The 26248-nt window shown below is 42.9% G+C and overlaps 1 protein-coding gene across 3 annotated transcripts in view; it reads left to right on the top strand.

Moving 5' to 3' along the window:
* The window catches only part of KLHL29 (kelch like family member 29), a 403271-nt gene extending 383866 nt beyond the window's left edge, over positions 1–19405 (top strand). For all 3 annotated transcript variants that reach the window (XM_074861476.1, XM_074861475.1, XM_074861474.1), the window contains 2 exons: positions 4975–5119; positions 17062–19405. In XM_074861476.1, coding sequence (XP_074717577.1) covers positions 4975–5119; positions 17062–17245 — 329 coding nt within the window. In that variant the 3' untranslated portion in view covers positions 17246–19405. The remainder of the gene's footprint in view (positions 1–4974; positions 5120–17061) is intronic.
* Positions 19406–26248: the final 6843 nt, after the last annotated feature.

Raw genomic sequence — 26248 nt, 5'->3', positions numbered from 1 at the left:
CTGGCTTGTAGTTCGCTTTGTGCCTTCATGCCAGGGCACTAAAAGATAGCTTTTTTGATACCCTGAACAGTCAGTATCTGTACTGGTGAATTACAGGTTTTTATTAATGTTTCTGGTTTTTAAAAAAACAGTGTTTAATCATCACTATTATTAAATTTTAAAATCTGGTGGGAACTATGAGAACAGAGAGGTCAAAGATCTATGAGCATTTCTCGTTTCTAATCCAAGTATCTAGTTCCTCACCATACCATTTACTCCTGCAGTGATATGTCCAACCAAAATGGGACAATCACAAAGCTAAGAATGCAAGAAATATCTGGAAAACAGCATTAGCAGCATTTTTACTGCACTGTCCCATGGCTTATTGTGGTTAAAATGCATAATCCTTCCCATGAATTTATTTTTAGACTTTACAAGAGAAATCAGGTGTACATCTTGGCCTGTCCCTCTCCCCAAGGTCAATAGGTCAGTACCTGTGTTTGACCAGCTCTCACCTAGAAGTCTCAAAGCAATGAGAGTTTCATCTCATCCTTCAATGTATTTTTCTTCCCATTACTAGTTCTTAGTGGTTTTCCCACTAGTAAGCTTGAATTTTACTTTCCTTTGTCTCAGCCTTTTATCCTCCATGTATGCCATATTCTTCATTCAGAATGGCTTTTCCACTCCTGGATGTCTTCCCCCTACACATACTTACTCTGCACTCTACCCAGCAGTCAGTATTTTTGTGTTTGGCCTTTAGCAGATGTCCTCCCTTTCACTTCCTACCTCTGCTTCATCTGTGTGACCATACTTTGTCCAACTCTCCTCAGTTTGTCAACATTTTGCCCGTAAATTTGATGCTGAAACTGCCCCATGATGGCAGGTGGAGACTTCTGCTTTGGCACAGGTGATCCCTGCCACACATACATGAGGACTCTCAACTTCGGGGTGTCTGAGGAGGGTTTGCTCAAGGGTCATTGGGGAAACCATAGGGCCCTGCAAACAATTGTGTAGTTATGAGAAGTCAGCTAACAGGAGAGCACCGTGCCAGAAGGGCCGACATCCGAGACCCTGCTGTTAGTTGCAGTATCTGCACTTTGGCCTCACAAGCTATGTTGAGGATCAGACCAGTCTCCCAGCTGCCATGGGATGTGATCTTATCCTTTACTATGCCATTCTTGAGCTTGTCTGCATAGTATTCAGGGAGGGGAAGCGGCACTTACTATTAAAAGCAGATTTAGTTTGTATTAACTACTCTCCTTTCTCCAGTCTGCTTCTTCATGTGCATCAACCCCCCCCCACCGGCTGCCCACACCTGCAGGGAGACCCTTTGGTTGGAGTTGTATCTGGACTGGTGGCATGCCCACATTTCTTCCTCCTGATAAAAATGTTTGACTAAGGTTTTAATAACCTTTTTCCATATGAAGTGCTGCGTTGTATTGATTCATATTCATTGTAATGCCACTTGAGTGCCTTATTGGAAGGCAACATAAGATCTTTAAGCAATCATGGACGGGAAAGCAGAACTGTGCTACTTGACCATATTTGACCATATATGTGTCATATACTATGTATCTATACATATATGTATCATATATGCATCATATACTAGACCATATATGTACTGAGTGATACGAGAGCCACAAAACCCATCACAGACAGCATGCTGTTGTTACTAAGTGAGGAGCACACTTGTAGGTTAAATTATCAACCCGATGTGAAGTATACCTCCGGCTCAAGGATTGTCTTTGAGTGCATACCCCTTCCTGCAATGACCTGTCACTAGCATAGAAATATTTGCATATTTTCCTATAGCAACAGCAAAGGAGAGTGATGTTATGATGTTATCCACTTGGAGAGAAGAGTACCTTTTATCTATTATCTCCTTTACATTTATTCTGCCTTTTAATCTCAAGTATGCTTGCTGTCCTGGACAAATCCCATTTAAGATTTTCCAGCCTGAAATGGATTACTATACCTGACAGCCCCAACACTTGAATTTTGGAGGGGAAAGGAGGCTGCTTCTCTGTTTCTGTGCTTCCTCTCTCCTCTCTTCCTTTCCTCTGGCAGATTTTTGAAATAACCAGTGTCCCCTCTCTATCCCACAGTAAGCCTCTGACCCATAGAAGCTCATGTTCACACCCAGTAGCATTGACCAAAAAGCCCAAACAGAACATGCTTTTTATAAAATTAGGCTCCCCCAACCACACACCTTGCACTATGAGCACGTTAAGGACTTAGAGCAGTGACAGAAGTTGGAGTCGCCTGCATGTTTGCCTGAGGTTACCAAGCCCTGGAAAGGACAACAAGGGAAGAGTGTGGGTAGCACTCTTCACCTGGGATGAAGTAATGTTAGAGACTGAAGGCGGTCATCCACACCTAGGTAGCAGGAATGACAGTTTGAGTTTTCCAAGCTCCCTGTGTCCATGAACAATTTCTGCCTCCATGGTAACAAAATAAAAATAAACCACACTGTTTTCTCTCTACCTGTCTCTGGAGGGGTGTCCCTCGTGTCTCTCTGCCATATCTTCATCAGGATCAGGAGACTGTTTGCTGTGAACTTCTCCCTTACTGAAAGAAACAGAAGAGATTTCTCCGTTTCTCTATCTCAGGCTTACTTTATACCAATTTATGAAATTGTAGCTAAAGCCAAAAGCAGTAAAAAGACAACAGATAGGTGATGTATTGAAAAATTGATGAGAATCAAACACGATTGCCTCTTAGAAAAAGAATATCAGACCGTCTGCCTATTTGAAAAGGAAAAAAAAAAAAAAAAAAGTCACTATAAAAATAACCAAGGGGTTTCCCTCTCTTTCTTTAACAAAAAGAAATGTGAAGTCAGTGATTCAGTCTCCTGAGAAGTCTCTGTTTCTGCCTTGAGGGAGCCCCAAATAATTTCCCTGTGAGATTTGGGAGCTGAGGGGGTTTTTTATGTGAGAGTTTCATTCTTCTGCAAAACAGTGCTAGTCAAAGAAAAAAATCCAGGAAGATGTGATAATTAAATATGGAAAATTTCTGATGAGTGTCTTAACTGGAAAAAATGTCACATATGCAAGTCTGATTTGGAAAGGGATCTGAGCCGGGTTGTTAGGACAGATAAGTCTTTCTGATGAATTATAGTGGCTTAGTGGCACCAAGAAGAAACTGAATACTCCTTGTTCTATTTTCTGGATGAATTAGTTTCTTCCCATCTGTTCCCAAGGATCAGTGACATTTTCCTAATACATCCGTGGTTTTTTGACATATGCCTGTAGATACTCAGCATAATAGGAGCCCAACTTTAACCCATGACATGTTTTGTCTGTTTTCACACCGAGTGCTGCAGCCCCGTACATCTCCCTGAGTATGCACCGAGGTAGGGTGAGATGAACTGAGCCAGACCACCCTGTGGCCATGCTAGGACAGAAGCAGGCCCCACAAACCCATTATTTTCCTTATAGTTCAACCAGTTCAAACCCCAGTTAAGGAAATTATCTCTCTTCCGGAGAAATTCATCAGCTTTTGCTTAACTCATGTCAAATCAAAGCTCGTGTTAAATATTTAATGGAATAAGGTGGTTTTACAAGAACCTCAGGGTTAAAATGCCAGTCGTTCAAGAGGTAAGCAAATGCCAAGAGTAAAGCTGCTGGGGCTAGTTTAAGCCCATCTCTTCCTAAAAGGACACAGTCATAGTGTTATAGATCTGGGAGAAACATACAGACCCTTTCAGTGTTACATAGGGGCTGTTAGCAGAGATGTCAGAGTGTAGTAAAGATGATATCACACCTCCTCTCCAGTGCATTGCCCACGACTCCCCACACACAGGAGGAGGGTTGCAGGCACTGAAGCCAGGAGGACTGTGTCCAGGCTGATTCTCCACTGCAAGAGGATCACCCTTTTCTGAGCATACGAAAATGAAGATTTTGGAGAGGCTTTAACATATAGCTACATATGGATAATTTTTATAGAAGTGTCCCCTCATGCCAGGGTAGCCACCCAGGAAACGTCTGCTTCACACCCCAAAGGGCTCAGGCACTTGCGTCTTAGAGAACTGGTTGTGAGGCTTATTTTAACTCAAAGCAATGAATTTTCCTGTCTTTTGTTCCCAGACACTGACGATTGGTTTCACTGAAATGTTGATTAAAAAAGCTGTATCGCGTCAAGACAGACACCATCATGAGAAATTTCAGCCCAACTGGCTCATATTTAATAATGTGCATATGGCGTGCTAGCAGCATACGGGACAAGTCAACTAATTAAATTAGAATTATTTTATTCAATAATTTATGGTTAGTTTTTACCAATATTTCTAATAATGCCACAGCTAACACAAGAATTTTAAAGTATCCTTGGAAACTCTGATTGAACTTGACTTAGCATAAGGGACTTGCTTAAATTCAAACTCCAGCCTCACACAGTTCATTGGTAGAATACAGGACTGCTTGGAGGTACACACACATCTGAAAATAAAAATGCAGGTGAACTTATGAGACAGATGAAGGGAAAAAAAAATCGGGTCTCAGAAAATCTTCTGGATTATGTGGGTGACTTTCCCACAAGCATAAGCAGAATACAGAAAAGAATCAACTATTGGATATTACTAAGCGGGTCTCTGCGCTGTGGGTTTCTTCTGTACTTAGCTGCTGCACAGGTATGGGAAGCATCGGAGTTAAAATTTGCAGCAATGCAAAATTCTGAAACAACTTGACATCGTAATTTCATATGTAAGAGTGGAGCTTTCACGGTGTCTCCATTAGGCTTCGGGAGAGGATAATTGTACTTTACCAGTTTAGAGGGAGGCACGTACTGGGGAATGAAGGACTGATGAACTTTAAAAGTGCCTTTGAGAACTTGGAGGGAGGAGAACAAAACCAGGAAAGGTTTCGTCATTTTTCTTTCCCTAGCCTTGGAGGTTTAGAGAAACGTGAGTTATCTATAAATAAGGGGAATGTATAAATAAAAAAAGTCTCCAAACCTGAGTCTAAAACTGATCTCAGTGTTGCTTTCCATTGACAGATAACAAATACGCTCCTGCAGTCACTCTCAATGGGTTCATCTTTATTCTTGGAGGAGCTTATGCACGAGCAACCACCATCTATGACCCAGAGAAAGGCAATATTAAAGCAGGTCCCAACATGAACCACTCCAGGCAGTTCTGCAGGTGAGAAAAAAACATTAAAACTGCATTACTGGTGCCTTAACATTTTCTGCTGATAAATAAGCTAATACAACCTAACAGTGAAGGGGAGAGGGGAAGGGAGGTGTGTACCATCTGGGGGTTTTCCTCATATCTTTTTTGTACGTGTTCAGGGACGCAGCGTTTCCCAAAGTGCACATCACGGACCCTACTATGGTTCATGTGTCTCCTCATGTTCAGGTGCAGTGGATCACAGTGAGGGCCGTGTGTTGGGCTCCTCCAGTGTCTACAGGAATGCCATTTTCCTCAGTTTGCCATGTGTAACCAGTGGATAATATACACTAGCTGTAGGAGAGACCACCACAATGTCGAACATGTTTTTCCTAACTAGCTAAAAGGTCCTTGAAAGAAAAAAAAATACTGAGTAAGCACCACACACTGTTATTAATTATTATTTATTATGTGCTTTTGATTGCTTTTTGGGCTCGCTTCCCCGATCCCAGTCATAGGTTTAACAAACTTCCCAAATTGGCTAACAGAAGTAAAACTTGGCACCCATCACAGGTACTGGCAGAACTTAAAGGACTTTTAAAAAGTGTTACAGAAAGACGGGCTTGTTTCAGGCTTTGTGCAGCGCCAGTCCCTCGCAGAGAAGATCCCCACGCTGGGGACTGGCTGAGCTATCGGGTTCACGGGGAAAAGCCATCTGTGGGCACTGGGTGAGGGTTCGTTATCGATGTCCGAGGCAGCAGCATCTTGAGGCACTGAGCAAAACCAGGGCAGAGGGGTTGTGCCGGGCAAGTGCCCGGGCGAAACACTGGCTGGGGTGGGAGGAATAACAGCCATGGGGCAGCAGCTGGGGCTACAACGGACCCGCATCTCCCCAAAGCAGCCAACAGCTCTGCTCCTTGCCCCAGGGGTGTCCCTGGCCCTCATCCTACGGTTGAAAAACACCTCCATGTTTTAACTTATTGCATTTAACCTTTCTCTTTGGTGCAGATGAGAAAAATTCCTTTTTAAGAATGCATGCTCGGTTTTTCTCTTTTTTCTGGTTTTCGCCTTTTATTAATTTAAGGAGCGCCCTCTCTTGGCTGCTGAAGCATATTTTGCTGTAAGTAAAGGGGTCGGAGCAACCGGCTCCATCCCGGGTGGCTGCAGCCATGTACGCCCTGAGCTGACAGGTCTTCCTTGTCCCTCTGCTCTAGCAGGAGGTGAAGCTAGATGAGGAGGAGCCTGCAGTGCTCAGGCAGCTGCTAATGATATTTTTCTCCTGAAAAGCAGAAATAAAGGGTACGATACAACTCAGGCTTAGAGCCCTAACCAGTAAAATGAAACGTGAGGGACTTGTACATTTGATAACATTTCTGTGTCTTCCCATGGAGAGAGATGAACTGCTATTTGAACATCCCTGTTTTGTAAAACATAACAAAAATCTGTTAATTAAGTGTCTGGAATATGCTACAAGAGAAATTGCATGGTGATTTCAACCAGGGCTGTTGGCTGAGCATTTCACCTGAAAACATCCCAGGGTTTCTAACGTGAGGGGTGCTTTGCTCCGCACCCTCCAGAAGGGAATCCAGTGGAACACCTTGTGATGGACCAAGGAGATTAAACTGGTAACCTAAATATTAGCTGCTGCTTAGGCACTGTAATAAACTGGCTTTGCTTAAGTAGAATATGATACCCATCAGTAAAAATTAACTTCAGACTTTTAAAAGACATTTTTTTCTAAAGCGTAAAGCAATAGTGGACTGGAAACCTACATTTATAGTGGGATAGTCTCCAAAAAAAAGGAATAGTTCAGTACATTCCAATTGGATGCCAAAAAAAAGGCACAATTTCAAAAATTCTTAAATGTGCTGGGAAACAGCGAGGGAAAAATATTTCAGCCAAAAGGAGATGTAAAACCTATGACAAAAACTGAATAAATCAGTATGCATGGAAGTAGGGAAAATGGGAGGTTGGCAGTAACAAGTAGGTTTAAAACTGGCTGCTGCTACAGGAAGCTGAGGAAACCAGTGAAGTACTAAGGGCTCATAGGGGTAAAAAGAAAGGCACTTTAAACCTTTTGGGATCAAATTTGTCATTTTAATCAGTTAGAAAACCACTGCTGATGAGGCTGATGAGGTAGCAAAGTGTAACACAGACCAATTGGATGAATATTTCTCATCTGTATTTGGAAGGGAGCAAGAAGGTTTGGGTCCATATTCTGCTGTGAGGAACCAAAAGTGGTCACTGTTGGTAGGAAGGAAAGATGTGAACTCAGAAATTAAGTTCTCAAATCAGGCAACCCAGCTATCTTAGACACAGGCGTCTAGAGACTTCTCTGAGAAGCTGATTGAACCACTAATGTTGATTTTTAATAACTCTTACAGTTCAGGATGAATCAGGGCACTGCCAAAGTGTTTCCATGTTTTGAAAAGGTGAAAGGGAGAATTTTAGTGCAGCAATTAATTTTGCAAAGTACAAACATCAGGCTAAGTGGTCTCACTTATCCTCACATTGGTCCTCTGCAAAATACCAGAGTGGTTAATTTGAGCTTTCATCAGCAAATAAAACGCTAATAATACAATAAACAGCAATCAATGCACTTTCCTGGAAAATGGGTCTTGTTAAACCAACATGTTGTCTTTTGCTTTTTGGGGGAGAAATTGGGTTCTTTGTTTTGGTTTTTAATAAAACATGCCTGGTTGCTAAAGACAACTGTGATGCTATAATATACTGTGATTTCTCCAAGGTATTTGGCTGGTATTATATGGAATTAACAAGGCACACATTAGAGAGATTAAATCTGCATCACTGACAGATCTCAAAATGTAGTTGTTAATGAGAAGATATCATTGAGCAAGGCCACCGGTAGGAAGCGTTGATTCTTTTTCAATGCTATTTAATATATCTACCAACAGTCCAGGTAATAAAAAAATCTCCTCTGGTAAAGGCTACAGGTGGCATAACACTTGGGTAAAAAATATTACAGAAGGAGCTGTTTTAGCCAGTTATCTGCATGTCTCAGTTAAGACGGTCTCAAGCCAGCAGCGGTATTTTAAATGCAAAGTAATACATGGAGGAAGCAGAATCATAGCAGCCCTGCTCCCCTTGGAAAGTCAGGCGCTCAGAGGAGGACATAAAGGAGGCCACTCAGAGCTACACAACATGAGCTCTCATTGCAGTGCGGTGGAATAAAAGGTCAATGCAATATTGGATATATAATATGAGCCCTAACACCGAAATGAAAACAAGTTGAAGCTGGGAAGACAGAGTGCTGCTGCATATGGTGTTGGCAGGATGAATGCAGGGCTTGGGTCCTCGCATCAACATGTGGAAATATCAGCAGAAGTTCAAAGGGAAGCTGCAAAAATGACCCCAGGTTGCAAATCAAATCTTTGACATGAAATTTAAGGAGTTGATCAAAGAGAGGTTGAGAGGTGACTTGATCACTGGGAGCAAGTGGAAAAGCTTTCAGTCTCGCAGACAAAGGCGTAGCAGGTTACAGGGGCTAGAAAGTCAAGTTACACATCTCAGCCTTGAAGTCAGGCACTTTCCCAACAGCAAGGATAATTAAACAGTGAACCAGCAAGGGAGGGGGTGAACTCACCAACACTTGGTGTTTTTAAGAGGAGATTAGATACATTTCTAAGAGAGATGCTGTGTGGGGAAAAGTCCATGGCCTGCGTATACACAAGCTCAGATTAACTCAGCACAGAGATCCCTTCTGACCTTAGTCTGTGAATCTATAAATTCCTCATTCCACTCATTAGCATGGATCACAAAAAACATGGCTTAAAAGCAGCAACATAAACAGCTTAAAAATTAACTGCATGCTATTGATCTCCTCTCACCAGGAATCACTCGATACCGAATTTGCTGGGAAAAAATCTTGACCGCATCCCTTTTATTTTTATCTGCACTGTTTCTACATGTTAGTGACTAGGGAGCGTGATGGCTTTGAGCATGGGGAAGAGAAATGTGTGGGACATTCCCTGTGTGTGAAAAATTAAAGGTCCATTCAAATGGTTTTAATATCAAGTTAAATTACTTTTAATGAAAAAAAAAAAAAAAGGTTCAGGTCTCCAGCTCACAATCAACAGAAGAGCAAACTGAGCGTCATTTTCACATAAGCCTGACCTGATGGAAGTCAATAAGAAATTTGTGTTGACCTAGAATTAACCCTTTGAGGGATGGTGCCAAGTGGGCAAAGAGCAATAATATGCCCAAATCATTGTATAATATTTCAAGAGTTCACATGCAGGTCTTGAACATCTTCCACACAACATGTGAGGGGGAAGGAAATATCTGATATTTCCCAAACATCAGTCAAGCATGTCCTGTTTGCCACCACGGACCCCATCTCGTTCTGGCAGCCCCTGTTCATTTGCAGGATCTTTGGAGGCGGTAACGGCAGACAGCAGCCGACAGGGATGAGGAGGTGGGATGATCACTCCTTGCTCTGCTGGACACCTCCCTCCAGAAAGACTTGCAAAGACATCCCTCCTATCCAGCTCTGCCCAGTCCTCCATTGGCAGGCAGGCGCTCTCCCTTCCCACCTTGCCCTTCAAGGGTTTATTTTTCCACACGCAAAAAAGGATACCGAATGCATTTCTGTGCATGATTAAAAATTCCATATTCTGCTTGCTTAGGATGCAGGCGGCGTGCAAACAGGCGTGTGCTACAGAGAGCCTCCACGAGCGGCAGCATGATGGTGCCAGCAATAATTCCAGAGCAGCTAATTTAGTACCAGCAATTCCCAACAGGCACCAGAAGAGCATTTTCTTCCTCCTCCTCTGACTGTTAACCAGTAAGATTTATTAGATGGTTCTGCCAAATGGAAATCTTTAATAAAACTTCGACTCGGGCTGAACAGCACAAAAACAGGGTCCGTTTGTGGAAATTTTTTTTTTTTGCCCTCTTCTTTTTAAATAAGTCCTTGTTCTTGAACAGCGAAGCATGGTGACTCCTGTGCTTAACTACTAGGCATTGCTAATGTACGGCACCAGCCACAGACTCCCCCAGCTGATTTCTTTCCTCATTGCAAAGTTCATGGTAACTTCAGGCACTGGAAGGGGTTAGAGCACAGCTTGTTTGGATGGATATTCCCAGGTGAAGCTATTACGGAGCACAGTTCCTTAATGGCCACGCACTTCTTGAGCCTGCAGACGTAAAGGCTGGTCTGTTCAGCAGGCAGCATTTGCAGCTGGAAGTGTTTGTGGTCCACAAGGGAAAACTGAAATCTTCCAGCATATCTGGAAGGAGATGTGTGGCTGGGACTATGCTCCACGGACAGTGGATAAAAACTGCTGCACCAGACTAATAGCAATAATTTCTGAAGCAGTTGATGACATGAAGGATTTCAGTGTGCATTAAAGCGTAACTGATACAGACAGAGCACTCGGGCCGTTACTGATGTGCAATGGACTTTGGAATAAAACATTGTTGGTTTTCAGCAACAAGTAACGATGCCACGTGATGGTTTTGGCTCATTAGCAAGGGAAAGTGCTCGCAGAGTAGGGGAGAATATAACTGGAGCTTGGCCAAAACACCCACACTAATAATCCTGCTCCAAGAAGTGGCATGATATCCTCCTAATTGACCATGACTAATCTAGACCCTCATTTATCCATCTCATTGTAAAGATGACACCTCTGGCAGCACAACACGGCCACCCGAGCTCGAGACCCCTCAAACATAACAACCTGGCTGCCAACCCGGCCGCAAACAGCCACGGAGGTTGTCAGCACAGCTACCAAACTCAGGACGACTCTTTGGCACCCTGATCACCACCACCTACGGAGACGGTGGCAGTGCCTTTCACTTCAGCGTTGCAAACGACCATTCAGGTTTCACTAAAATGTCCCTGGTTTCAGCAAAAGCTTAAGGGGCACCTGCAGCTTTGGCTGGCACCGCACAGAGCTTCCTCCCACAGTAGCTAGTACCCCGCAGGCTTCTCTTATCCTAGGGCTAACTCCACCCAGTTGATGAGCATCATTCGGTTCCACCTCCGGTAAAGCCCTCCTGAAATCTTAGGGCTGGAAGGAAATTCAGCCACTAATAAATGCAGGGATATTTTTCTTCTTTTAAGCATATTCTGTGTCTATCGAAGTGATAATATTTAATAATGTTTATGGAACTGCTCCAAATAAATTAATGAGTGTGTGTGCATGCATAGCCAGGACTGAGGAGGGAGAGGAGCTTTGTTTGTGGCCTCAGAAGATACTAAGTTTCGGGGAGTCAAAACAACACACTAATTCAGCCATTTCAAATCTTTTACAACCCCAGATATTACAAGAGAGGATTTTTTTTAAACTATTTTTTAACATTTCCTGTTAAGGCTGATGTGATCTTTAGGACTAAGGGAATTTAAAAATAATAATAACTAGCAAAATTAACAAATTTTTGCTGATAGTCCCACTGCCTTGTGCTATGTGTAGCCATCATGACTGGGTGAGGGAAGGTCTGGAGCAGGAGCTCCCAGGCACTTGGCTCTCAAACACTGCAGAAAAGAGGCACTGACATCCTCCACTCTGGGTTGCTTCCAAATTACTGCCTATCAGGAAACTTTCACTATAAGATGCTTTGGAATGGGAAGTGGAGGGTCCATAACACTCTTGGTAGGAAGGCAGCCACCACGCAAATGGCAGCTGAGTTGCCTGAGCAGGGTCCCAGCTGAAAGCACCAACAGCTCGTCTGTGCCACGCCCCAAGGCTCCATGCCTGAGGTAGAGAGGTTTGTTCACATGTGATTAAAGAAGTTAATTAAAAAGCAGTGCAAAGTCAAAAGCAGCAACAAAGGCAAATCAGTTCCTGGGCTACATCTGCAGGGGCGTTACTAGCAGAGACAGACGCGTGGTTATCCCACTCTATTCAGCACTTGTCAGGCCACAGCAGGAGTACTGTGTCCACTTCTGGTCCACACAATTCAAAAAAGACACGGACAGACTGGAGAGGGTCCAGAGGAGGGCCGCAAAGATGATCAACGCGATGGAGAACCTGACTTATGAGGAAAGACTGAAGGAGTTAGGTCTCTTCTCCCTGGAAAGGAGTCTCAGGGGGACCTCACACAGTATTCCAGCACTTAAAGGGCTGCTACAAGGAGGATTGAGGCTCTCTCTTCACACTGAGATACATGGAGAAGACAAGGGGCAACAGGTACAAGTTGCATCAGGAGAGGTTTCATCTCAATAAAAGAATTTTTTACGGTGAGAACAATCATCCACTAGAACAAGCTCCCCAGGGACGTGCTAGAGTTGCCATCACTGGAGGTTTTCAAGATGCAGTTGTACAGGGTGCTAGATAATCTGATATAGTATCCCTTCCCTATGAAAGGTTGGACCAGATGATCTTTTGAGGTCCTTTCAATCTGGGGTGTTCCAGGACTTTATGATTCAGTGATTCGCTTTGTCCATCAGGTCCTTTAATAGCCAGCTGTCAGAGGGATCTTCTCTGCCTCCTGTTTGCTCAGGCTGGGGAAGGCCTGCAAGGTGGATAGGCAGAGAAGAGATTTAAAGGGTTTTTAGATTACACAAGCACTGCAGCCATGGACAGCCTGGTCCCCACCAGCCCTTGGTGCACCTCAGCCTCACTGGGATTTTCTTAGAAGCGTGATTCATGGCTTCATGGAGGTCAGCAGATGGGCCAGACTAGAGGTGGCAGCATCTGGGGACAGTCACAGCGTGATCCTCTGACACTGCTCATGGTTTGGGCAGTGAAGGACACCCTGGCACCTCAGGTGAATCGGCTGCAGGGCTGTAGGTGAAGCCTCTCTAGTAAATGGTAGTATTCACCCAGGGAGTAAGAAGCAGGGTCGTTAGCCTGCCAGGTAGTAATTTGCAAAATGCTGAGACATATTTTCCTGGAAGGAGTGGATGAAGTGACCTCCATTTTGATGCCTATTACCTTCACTCCGGGTGTGCTGCTGGAGAGATGGGGGTCCAGCTGTTCCTTAGCTGGGGAGGTCGCTGCCCCTGAAGCTGCCGGAGGGTTCGCATCCCCGGAGCAAGGCTCTGCAGCGTGGAGCTTCCTTCCTTCCCAGGCTCTGACAGCCTGTAATCATTTTATCTCTCGGGATTAATGGCATCGAGCAATAAACTTGCATCCTAATTATTGTAATTATTTCTTTCTTTGTACGTCAGCCTTGGTAATGATGTTTTTACAGCTGATGGGATGGAAGGGAGGGGAGAAAAGAAATATTGTCACAGTAATGAAGAAAAAGCAATGAGCATACTCCTTTCCACTCACTTTCCTCAAGGTTTTAGAGCCCACTTGAGTTTCCTATTCCCTAAGGTCTCAGAAATTAGCAGTGATTGTCCTAATACTGCAAAGTAGCAGCAATCTAGGACTAAATTCCTAATTGAGCTTAAGTACCTACCTGCCACTTTAGCCCTGGAGATGCCTGAATGTCTCCAAAGTCCCCTGCACACGTAAGTACCGGCTGCATACTTAGAACTGCCTATTTCTTGATAACAGGAGTATCTCACTGTTTTTCTTAACCTCAGGCATGACTCACAAGCTAAGCATTGTGTCAGTCTTATCTATGGGAATTGCATACAGAGGGGGCAGAAGCTACTCTAATCACCATTTAAAATTCATACAGTCTTTCAGAGGGTGGAATTCAGCATCCATTTCTTCCCCAACACATTAGCACCATGGTGGGAGGCTACAGTATTGAGCTGCTTGTCCCAGCCGCTGGGCAGGAATTTCTTTCAGTGCTGTGACCCAGGTGCTGGTGAACAAGAGCAACATTTGCCCACCCGCTGTAACCCCTAATCCAGAGAGTGGGCTGGGAAGGAACCCAGACCCAGATCATTTCAGGAAGGTGTGCTTGGCTACTTAGCTGCTCTATGGTGGCATCAGCTCTGGCTTAGAGTAGCTTCTACTAAACATGCCACAGAGGAGACTTTACTAGAGGAAATGTGGGCAGCTAAGATACTACACAGGAATTTGTAAAGCACCCATGTCCCTGTTTAGAGACCTAACACTGGATGTCCAAGGAGATACCAGACACTTAAGGCCAGACTTTAGCTACGCAGCGCACACAGCCAGCTAGGAAGGGCTGGTGGTTGCTTGGCATCTGTTCCCAGGGTCACCTACAGCATAGATGGAAAGGTCTCCACACAGAGTCCTCCCTCTGTCCATCCCGTTCTTCCCATCCAGATCGAAAGCTCCATGCGGAGCAGCCTCATCAGGTAGAGACCTGTAAGGATTAGACAGGCCCCATTTGTAAGTGGTAACAGCCACTAAGGTCCTCTCCTATGCTGGTGTGAGGGGCTGTCATCGACACTAGCATGTCCACACCAGTAAATTAAAACTTAGTTGAGGCCATTCATGGGCACCAGACCTTCATCATTAGCACTGATGGAACCAGCCCCAAGCTCCATGCTCCACACTAGCACTTCTTTTAATTGCCCATTATTGATAGTTCTGCAGCAAGATCTTTCTTGGGGATCTTTTCTTTGTTAAAATGTAATTGCTAAATTAACCCATTTGTGGGATTTTTTTGGTCAAGCTTTGTGTAAGGGTACTTTTTAATGACTGATCAGCATTTCATTGGAGAACCATGGCAGCAGGGCTGCTCTGTACCGCAGTCCATCTTTGAGACTGGACCCTCTTCCGCCCAGCACATCCCAAACCATATCCCAATTCAAATAAGCTTCTATCTCCTTCAGATTCACTGTTAAGAAAAAAAAAAAAAAGTGAAACACAAACAGCAACCACTATCCCATGGCCTCATTTCTAAACTCTCATCCTGCTGGTTTCAGCAGCCCTTCCACCACATCAGGACTGTTTCAGCATGGGGTGGGACCATCCTCCCCTGCTCCTCATGGCATATTTTGCAAGCTGTAATTCCCAGCCTATCTTGCTTTTAAATAGTAAGTTGTTCCAGTACAGAGATGGGCTTCCCACCCCCAAACAAGTATCTTAGGTCCTAAACCATGGTTTAATTTTCACATTTGTCTGATTTACTGGGTCAGCTGGTCCTGCCATCTCTGCTCCCTGCTGGCCATAGGGACCCGAGCCCTGGCAGGAGTGCCTCTCCACCACCAGCTCTGGCTCCTTTGGAGGTGGGATCATTCTCTTTCAGAGCCGTCTTTCAGGATGACGCTTGCTTTACTCAAGTCCTCATTCTTCCCCATTTCTCCCTGACGTTTCAGAAATAATTACCAGTGCTTCAGTAAGTTCATTAGCAAACTCCCTTAGGACCCTGGGCTATGTATCATCCAGCCCTGCTGATTTGTGGATAGGCTCTAATCAAGTGTTTCAAGTCTCTCTCTCCTTCCTCCTCCTTTCAGATTAACAGTTATTTTGACAAGATTCTCATTATTTCCTATTTCCTGGCGGTACCCAGGGACTAGGCTTATTTGAGTCCTTACTGTTGTCATTGTGGGTTTATTTTTCACCTCAGGCTCTGCTTCTCCACAAGGACATCAGAGTTTTGTGTTCTTCAGAAACACGTGGCTTTGTCAGTGCCATTTTAGTCTCAGTTCATCCTGGGTGTTCCAGCGCGCTCTGTCTTTTGTCTTTATCACTTTTTATCCTCCTTCTTCCCACTGCTCCAAAATGAGCCAGAAGAAATTACTTTGCTTTTACCAAGCCTATAGGGTTACTACCCTTCTCCACCTTATTAGATCTAGGCCACCTTCCCAGCTGCAATTAATTTCTTGTCTTACCCTCTCTTTTTCTCCCTGCTGTCCTCTAGTGTGTATGTACTCTCCAAGTCTCCATTTTCCTTCCCAACACAACCATCCACCAGCTGCTCTTGGAAGGGACCCAACCACCAAAAAACCTCTTGGAAGGGACCCCAACCACCAGAACAGCCACAGCAATCCCATGCAGCTTAACATCTTTAAATGTTGCGGGGGCAAATTCAGGCTTCCCAGCAGATGAAAAGCAGAGCCACCCCCACTTCTGGGTTCCCCCTACACAGTGGGAAGGCTGCATGGAGAACACAGCAGCACTGAGTAGCCTTTTCCCACTAGCTGCCTGCTGCCTCTGTCATCTTTCTGCCCTTTCCAAATACACAGGAGCCCAGCCCCTCATTGTCCACCTTCATTAGCCCAAAGCGAGTGTCATGCCCTGCACACGATTGCTGGGGAGGCCGGGGGTTAAGTGGAAGGAGGAGGAAGAGATGAGGCTGAAAGGAAATTTTTCTTTCAAATACCTTCCACACCTATGCACCTTCCCTCCTATTAAGAGTCTACAGACCATGGGATTAGCCCAGCCTTGCTATCCTTGATTTGCAAGAGATGTCTGAAGTCGAACACTTTGATTTGGGGGTTGAAACTAGTTATCTTAAAGGTCCCTTCCCAAATCATTCTATGATTTTTAAAAAGCAGTAAGGTTTTTTGTCTTCTTTAGATGCCAACATGTAGCTCCCCTGCCAATCCCTCAGCTGCACATCCCCAACCACCAGATTTATGTGCCCCAGGTTGGCTTTCCACTTGACACCACCCCTCCTGGGTGTGCAAAGAGGACAAGTCAGCAGGACCTCCAGGCCTCCACACGAGAGCACAACCATGGAAGGGGCTGAAGCAACAGAGCATTTTTTGGAGTCCTTTTTTTCCCACTTTGCAGCATCCATTGATAATTAGAGGCCTAACCTGAAGCAAGGGTTTATTCCAACTGAGGCTGCAGGGACCCCAAATTGCTTGGATTGCTTTTGCGTGTGTATGGTATTACAGGGACGTGTTGTCTTGCTACATTTGCTGCAGATCCCGTACGTGGGCTGGAGAACTTGGACTAATTTCTGTTGTTTAAACTAGAGACATTTACCTACCTGGCAGGAACACAAAAAGGATTAATTTGGGGGAAAGGGAGAGGGAAGAGAAATGCCCACACAGCTTCATATGGATAAGAATAAAAGGTGTATTCATTGTTTACCCGTTGCTATGAAAGACTGGGTTTGTTTTAAGCCTAAAAAAGAAAATTGTTGGGTAAGAAGACTAACTAAAACTTCATTTTTTTTAAAAAATACAGTGCTGTGGTTCTGGATGGAAAAATTTATGCTACTGGTGGGATCGTTAGCAGCGAAGGACCTGCCCTGGGAAACATGGAAGCCTACGACCCTAAAACAAATACGTGGACACTTCTACCAAATATGCCCTGCCCTGTTTTTCGACACGGCTGCGTAGTAATCAAGAAGTACATTCAGAGCGGCTGATGTTACCCAGGAGTTGGATGGAGAACTGTTGGTACCTGTTGAAAGCAGGCAAGAAGAATACTACTACTTAAGAAACAAAAGCAGCAAAGCCAGCCAGTGAACATATTGCTCTAAAGTCTTGAATAGTGTCTACATTGAATGTAGAAAAATCATCCTCACCTTTTGGTGAACAAGGAGCAGAGAGCTCCGTGCTATGTAAGATATTGTAACTTAATAATACAAGGGTGTCACTAGATGTTATAGTGGCACTTGTTCTGGACATCGGCTTTTGGTCAACCCAGGTGCAATAGAATTTCACATATTTTTTAAGCTGGGGAAGAGAGGAAAAAAAAAAAAAAAATCTGCATTTTACTTTAGAGCTCAAGCTTGATTCTTAAAATAACCATGCAGATTAGTTTTACTATTACACTTTAGGCATCAATCTCTTCGAAAGGTCAAAGTGTCCTTATCACTTTGATTCCTACATTTGTTTTTAACAAATACATGCTTTTCAATACCAATGACTGAGAGAAATCTTGTGTGACAGATGGCTTACACTGATGTCAGTCTTCCATCAGATCAAATGAATCTTTCAGTCCTCTAGAGCAGAGCCCAGAAGGAGGGTGAGGTGGGGACTGGGGAGAAGAAGAATAGCCATTGCTAATAAATTCCACGTAAAACGATGAATAAAAAAAAGGTCTGTTGGGCTGGATGAGTTTCTGCTCCCGGTGATACTTGTGTGGGCACACGTGGCTGTGCCCACAGGTGGTGGGCCAGGGCTTCTAAACCTTTGCTCCCGGTTTCTGCTGATGAACAAACTTGGCAGTGCTCGATTCCTATAATGCAAAATGAAAACGGTTTCGATTCCAGAGGCATTCTCCTGATAAACCTGCTCTTCGCTTCTGATTGGGATCACGTTAAAACACACAGCTTAGTGTGGGGTTTCCATATTTTCATCAAATGGAGAAGATGCCTCCTGTTGTGGCTACGCACTCAGTTTTGGCTCTCAACCAAAATTCCTTACGTTGGGATATACGCCACTATCTTTTATGTAAAGTCTGAGAAGTTTTTTATTTGATTTTATTTTTCAAGTTTCCCCGTAAGTGTGGAAACCATATACTTCTCTTATTTACAGATTTTAAACACACAAGTTTAAATCCCATGGTAGAAAAATGCATAGACTTAAGCCCAGTATATGAGACTTAAAATGATTACTATGTAGAGTTGTAAGTATATGCACAGCACAGGGGTTATATTTTTATATATATTAAAATATTGTCTATCCAGAGAGCATTGTGATGTGGAAGTTCTTTATAAATTTATACATAAAAGGATCAAATGGGAGATGGACTGGGTAACGTAGAGGGGGCAGGGGAAAGAATCTTAAAATTCACAAGTAAGTAACCCCAAGCTAAGGATTGTCTGATTTCTTTCCAAGCAGATGGAAAAAAGTTGCCATACTTGCCTTTGCAGACTCAAATCCCAAATGCCATGCCAGTAATTCAAGAAGGAGGGTCCTATACAGGGCGTGGATGAGATCTTACAGTCAATATCTAGTTGAATTTCATACCAAATACACTAGCCTTTTTGTACAGCGGGAGGTCTGCCTACAGCTTTGGGGAAATCAATGCAGATGGTTAGCTAATCATCTTATTTTATTAATAATTGTTTATAAAATAAAAGAAAAAAATGAAATTTGTATCTTGCAGTATTTAAAGAAAAAGTGCTCAAGTCAGATGAGTCAAGCTATAGGGTGACTCAAGTCTCTCATTTTGACAGTGAGGTTCCAGCCTTTGTTATGCAGTTGTTTTATTTATTCTTTAAAGAAAAAAAAATAATAAGCACAACAAAATTATATACTAGTATGTCATTTAAAGTATTTATGTCAAACAGGGTGCAGGTGTGAACCTAAAGATTGGAGCACAAGTTTCTAACTGCCTGGGGCAGGACTAATTTTAGTGTTGGTGTGTGTCTACCTCCAAAGGAGGTGCTACCTGTCAACAAGACCTAAACACATTCAACATTTCCAATTTAGCTTATTTCTTCATTTCTCACACTGGAACAAAACTGGCTATTTCTGTGAATAATATTAAAAACAGGGTTATCTGTAATGGTATTGTACATAGTTTATGTTTACTGTTAAGTTCTTGTTATATTATAATAAATATATTTATAGATCTAGATTCAGCATCCAGATTGGATTAATTTTGTCACAACTGAACAAGAAACAACACTGCATGAATGGTGACTTCAGGTTTCATCCTGGATGAAAACGTGTTCACTCCATCCCCCTAGCTTCTCTTGCAAATCCAAAAATGTATTGCTAACATTTAAATGCACAGTGGCTTCCAAAGTACTTCCACTCTCCTTTCAAAGAAAATTCTTAGAAGTGATTTTGGATTTTATTGCGCAAGACTTTCTTCATCTATGTCCCCAAACTTACTATTAAGTAAAGAACAAAAGGGCTCAAGAGAGTTTAGGACACTATCTTGAAAAAACACTGATAAACAGCTTTTTTTCTTTTTTTTTTTTTTTTCATTTTGTTCTAGATGAAAGTTAGGATTTGTACTGCACTGCTGCTGCGATGTCTAAAAGATGACAGCCACTTTTGCCTTATGGTCAAAACTCCTTCTATCCAGAGTGGGAGCTCTGTACCCCACTGGATACATCTTTCAGAGTGCACTTCAGTGCAACTGTTCGTGGTTTCTTTGATGTTTCAGGAGGGTGTCATCTGGTAGCTGTAAAACTGGGTATGGAACAAAGATGAGCCAAATATAACTAGTCTCAAATACTACTGCAGTGGAACATTGCAGCTGGGTTTTAGGATGTAGTATCTGTTCTACACATTAACAGGAAGAATCTAACATATACTGAAATTGTCTCCGGTTCTTACAGAGTCCGTCTCTGTAAGTATTTAAGAGTGTGAACCACAGTTTTTAAACATTTTAGTTTAGGCTTAGTGGCTCGGGTTGAACAGCCTGCAAAGATTACTGAAAGCCTTGCAATTCAATATTGCGCAACCATGCTGCAATAATCCAGACCAAGTGGAATGAGTTGCCAACCCTTTCATCAGCGCTCTGCAAAGATCTCTTACTCAGCACTAGTCAATAATACTTGGTAGGATGAACAAGACACAGGCTATTTGCTTTACTTGTATGTGGAAATTATTTTAGTTCCCCTCTGGGAAGTTGGCAGAGCGCTTTTGCCAAATGAATCATGTGCACATATCTGCTCAAAGATTTTTCTATTTAAAAGCTTCAAGAAATTCAGGGGACAGGCTGGCTCAGCAGCTTGATAATGCTAAAAACTCTTGTTCACTGGTTTGACTCTTCCCTGGCTCACCTGGGAAGGAGAGCGATCTCCAAATGGGGCTGTTCACTGCGTTCAGGTAAACCTACCCCTGACAATTTACACAAGTCATCCACCTTTCTCCTGTTGTTTCATCTAGTGGCAAACACACTGTACTAACAAAACCTCAGCAACCCCATCTTTTAATTAACTGCAGCTAGATGTTAAGGCTGAGCTTAGCACAGTGCAATTGGAGCAAGCTAATTAGAGTATTCGTTACACTTCAGTTTGCTCTTGGTGGAGTCCAGACAAACTGAACTCCAGCACAAGCACCCGCTTTCCGCAGCTGCGGGGATCAGCTAGGAGAGGAGCTGCAGCCTGCACTTCTGCCTGACTTCACGAGTACCATTATGTTCAATCAGCAGAGACAGCAAAGGCACAAACTGCTTCAAGTACTTTCCCACCTGCGCAGCTTCTCCTGAAGAATTTCTCTGAAAAAAACTGAACCGATCCTGAAGCTTTTCTCTGCTGTCTCGAATGCAAGGGCAAGGTCTCAGAACCGTACTGCCTGCCCATCACCAACTGAAACAGGTGACTTAATGTAATATAATATAATAGGGGATAAACCTACGAACACTATATAGAGTCAAGTCCTGGCAGGCTGCAGCCTGTGCCAGGTCCCTAGGAAGACGCTGACTCTGTATCTGCTTTGACATTTTTACAACTTGTTATGCTAATACAAGGTTTTTCAATTGGATGAGACCCTTAAGCTCACCCCTTAATGCCTTCTTTCCCATTTCAAGTCAGCTCAAAAACAGGAGCTGAAACATGCTTTTGGCTGAAGTAGAGATGCCAGCATGCACAGGAAGGCAGCAGTAAGTTCCCATCATCTGCGAGTGTTCTGGGTTGATAACTTCAGAGTGCAGAAAAAGCCACAAAGAAAATGGTCTGGAGGGAAGCAGATGGATGTGTCTCGGGCACAGTGTTTCCATCACTCATTACATTAAGCTGGACAGCGATACCAGAACAGAAACACCGTTTTTCCTGTGAAAAGCTAATCTATTTGAGGCATGATTAAACACTCGCTGAGGCTAGAATCCATGAAAGCAAGAGCTGCCATCACAGGCTCCTTAGCCGAGCTGCACAAGCATGACAAGCAGTCCAGCATGGTCCCCAACTGCTGGAGACTGGAAACAAAAAAGAACCATAGAATCACAGAATCGTTTAGGTTGGAAAAGACCTTTAAGATCATCGAGTCCAACCATTAACATAACACTGCCAAGTCCACCACTAAACCATGTCCCTAAGCACCACATCTACACATCTTTTAAATGCCTCCAGGGATGGTGACTCAACCATTTCCCTGGGCAGCCTGTTCCAATGCTTGACAACCCTTTCAGTGAAGAAATTTTTCCTAATATCCAATCTAAATCTCCCCTGGTGCAACTTGAGGCTACTTCCTCTTATCACTTGTTACTTGGGAGAAGAGACCGACACCCACCTCACTACAACCTCCTTTCAGGTAGTTGTAGAAAGCGATGTCTCCCTTGAGCCTCCTTTTCTCCAGGCTAAACACCCCCAGTTCCCTCAGCCGCTCCTCATACGACACGTGCTCCAGACCCTGCACCAGCTTTGTTGCCCTTCTCTGGACACGCTCCAGCACCTCAATGTCTTTCTTGTAGTGAGGGGCCCAAAACTGAAAGTGGCTGACTACCTTGAAAAACAACTCTCCCTTCACTAGTCACCAGTATTTTTTCTTTTGATAACACCTACTTTTAGTAATTCCTATTTAGCTAGCAGATTTCTTAGAGAGTAACAAATTCCAATTTTCTTTATCTAAACAAATTCTACTTCAATCGGTAGCAGCTTTACACACAGAATTAAACGTGTTGACTCAGTTACTACCTGGGAGAGGAAGTTCCAGTGCTGTCATCAAGCCAAATCTGCCTCTGAATTTTTCATTAGTGGTGGTCTATACAATGAAGGTTTGAAAGGCTGCCTGCTGGTTTTAATTTCATCATCTGTTATTTTTGAACAGCATTCTCTTTACCTTTGGCATGTATATCCCAGATCTTCAGCAAGATTCATACTGGCAACGGTATCAAACTCTTTCACGACCTGTCCAGAGAACAGCACTGGTAACCCAGGTTTTTTAATAGCTTGACAGGCAACTGCCACACGTAGCTTGTAAGCTACACGCAAAAGTTGCCTGTCAAGCTATTGATACAGAACTAGGAATTGTGATGACAGCTGGGGCTAACCTGAAGATTGCTTGAAGTCACGCCTCGTACCACAGGCAATACACACACTTTCTCCATCATCCAGCATCAGTGACCTTTTCTTGCGTTTTTGTGGCTAAAGAGCAGACACCTAACTAAGGTCACTGGTGACACTCCTACATAAGCTTCAGCTTCCCACCTCATTAAAAAAATACATTTATAAAAACATATATGTTTACATATAAACATACGTTTATAAAAACATATAGAGCTCTTACAGGTAAAAAGGAACCAATTCCTCCCCACATCTTCAGAACTTAAACAAAGCAGTCCCTAATTTCGAAATACAATGTCTTTGTGCTGGTGGATAGCATCAGAGTAAGGATCGGTGAACAGAATAGTGAAGATGACATACCAAATGCTTTAAACCTTAAGAGTATAATGAGCATTATGCTCTACCAGAAACACTGTCCCTCCATTCAAGTAAAAATAACCAGCTCCCGCAAAGCAAGCCTAAATTTCCAAGCCCACTGGAATTTCTGTAGCCACTCTGTTTCCATTAAAAGAAATTATTTTTTAATAAGTTATTTACTTTCATGTCCAATGAATGCAGTGCTCCATTACTTGTTGACACTTAAGTTCAATTTTACCTGCTTCAGTTTACGCCCAGCTTTTTCTGTTTATGCACTGGAACACATAAATGCCACACACAGCCTTTCCAGGGAAAATGAAAAGTGAAAATGTGGCAGGGAGTGCTTGGGAACAGCTCACATTTCTGTTTTCTATTTGGCAAGAAGTACCCTATGAGGATTAAGACATCCAGACTGCATACTACCTGGAGAGGATATTGGATTTTCTCTATGGTAAGGGTTTTCAAATTCAGGAGGTAACCTAACACTCAACAATCTCCAGAAAACCCAGAAGTCTCTGGCCTGCTGACATTCATTTTTAATAGCACGTGGGTATTTCAGGAGTGCCGATAATGTGACAGTTATCAAAAGGGCAAGCGAAATGACTGGGTAATTACAGGGCATTCACCTGACATCAATCCCAAGTAAAAATGGAAAGATGATATCTAACTAAACTGATCATGAATCAAAGAGATAAGAATAAATACAATGATTTTCTAGAAAATCAGCTGTATCACACAAACCTGATCTCACTCTCTGACAGGATTACACATTTGATTGATAAGGTAATAGATTTTCAACAGCATGTGACAAAATACTTCAACTTTCTCACTGTACAGTATTCAGACAGCAAATATTAAATGGGCTAAGAATAGGCAGATTAATTGAGGAATATCTAATCTGTTCAAGTAATTCTCAATTTTATATTATCAGAGTATTTCTAATGGGGGAATCCTCTTCCAAAGTTCTTCAAAGAAACCGTTGACATAAATCACTAGTCACAGACCTGTGGAAACAGATTAGCAGAGCAAAAGATAAGGAGGACCAAAGAAGTCATACGTACTATGCTCGCTCCTCTGGCTGGCTGGGACCACTAAACCAAAACTTCTTTTCATAAAGCTAAGTGGGACCTGAGAGAGGTGGGAATGAGGAAGGCTGACATTCAGGATGAAGAACAGCATCATGAAAAGCTGCAAGTCTGGGAAGAGTCAAGCAACAAGAGCTCCCAGCCCAATTTCATGGCATGAAAGGCCTAAATTGATCTTTGGATGTGTAAAAAGGGGAACAGTGAGTAGAAATTGGTGATTTTTAGCTCTATATATGGCACTGATGGGACCAATACCGGAATATCACATCAATTTCCTCTGTGAACAAATGTTTTAGAAGATGTTGAAAAATTGACCTACTGCAGAAAAGAGCCACAAAATTGACTTAAAGGCTGGAGAAAATGCAGTGAAAGCCATAAAGAGCTCATTCTGCTCAGCAAAAAGAAGACTGAGAGGCTACTTGATCACAGTGCATTAGTATCTTCATGGGGGGGGGGGGGGGGCGGGCAGGGGGGGGGGGCAAAATCTATGTATGAAAAGTCTAGAACATAAAGAGAAGACAAGCAGCAGTGCCTGGAAGTAGAAGCCACAACAAAACAAATGAGGAAAAAGGCACGTGTTTCTACCCATGAGCTTAACCACTTGATGAAAAGCTCAAAGAGCAGGGTAGATGTGCAAACTCTGCAGATCAAGACTAGATGCCTTTCTTGAAAAGACTGTTAAACCATACGTAAATTAGTAGACCTTGAGCACGCATGAGATTAAATCATATGTGCCACAGCATCAGATTCAAACAACAGTGTTTTCTGCTAACATTATTCTCCATGAATAAACCTGAATTTTTGTGACAAATTCCTAAACATTTAAATCATCATTAGGTGTCAGCTGACCTCCATTTCCAAAATTTATTCTCATATATTGAAAAGATTAACACTGTAAAATTTATGCTCAGCTTGTGCTTTTGTGGCTGTCCTCTGAATCTTGTGAAAATGAAGCCTTTTATTTTAAAAAAAGCTTTCTGCCTTCAGGACATGCTTTACATTTTAGAGGAAGACTCTAAAGCACTCTAACCCCGATATAAAGGCTAAACGTTAATTTTAAACCAATTACATCTCCAGTGCTTCATGAAAATACAGTCTTACATGCTTATATTTCTGATATTTAAAATGTCTACACAAAACACTAATTTATTTATTACAAAACTGATATTAATAGTCACATACAACATGTGACTATTCACATTGTATTTCCTTTTTCTCACTAAACCTTTTGTAACATCACAGAGGATGCAGTGGGCATCACTTCAAAACTCATTTCAGAATTCTATTCATAAAAAACCTAAAATAGATTGGCAATTTGTCCTTTCCTATCACCAAGATCAAGTATCACTGTTCTTCCAGGCAGCCTCCACAGGTGGTGTACACTACAAGGTGTAACGAAGTCAGCCAGGGAACACAAGACCTTTATGACAGAACTAGAGCTGAGGTTTTGGAGATGAGAAATAGTTCCTTAACTAAACCAGCATTATTTTCTTTCCGTCTACAGCAGAAAGACTCGGTTTCTTATCAAATTAATTTAGTCCAAATTTAACATATTTTCTAAGATGAATATTTTGGTCTATTTTTTACGTCCTTTGCTGAAGAAATATTTCTAAGGGAGCCCTTTTAAAATTTCCGCAGGTCCTTCCTTCCCCTCAATCCACAGTCCTAAAGCTGACAGGTCATCTTCTACAGACTCCTACTTCCATACAGACACAGTTGAACACCTGTGGATTATAGCACAATTCAAATTTTACATTGCAAAGAGGTTTTCATCACAATGTAATTCATCTCCACAAAAAAAACAGGATGACAAATGGTGTAAGCATTCCCAGCAGCCATCCAGTCTCAGGGACCTGGACATTTCTCACATGTACTCTGCCAAATCCCCGATTGCTGAGACAGAAGCAAACAACACAAACCACGCAGAGGAGTCCACTGGAGCAGAGCAAACTCAACTTGTGCGGTACGCCAACACATCCGAAGTGCTGCAGCACTGATGGCTCAAATGTGGAGCCTGAAC

This window comes from Strix uralensis, chromosome 3 (genome assembly GCF_047716275.1).
Source record: "Strix uralensis isolate ZFMK-TIS-50842 chromosome 3, bStrUra1, whole genome shotgun sequence".
Lineage (NCBI taxonomy): Eukaryota > Metazoa > Chordata > Aves > Strigiformes > Strigidae > Strix > Strix uralensis.
The sequence above is the reverse complement of the archived record's forward strand: the minus strand, read 5'-3'. Positions and strand labels throughout refer to the sequence as shown.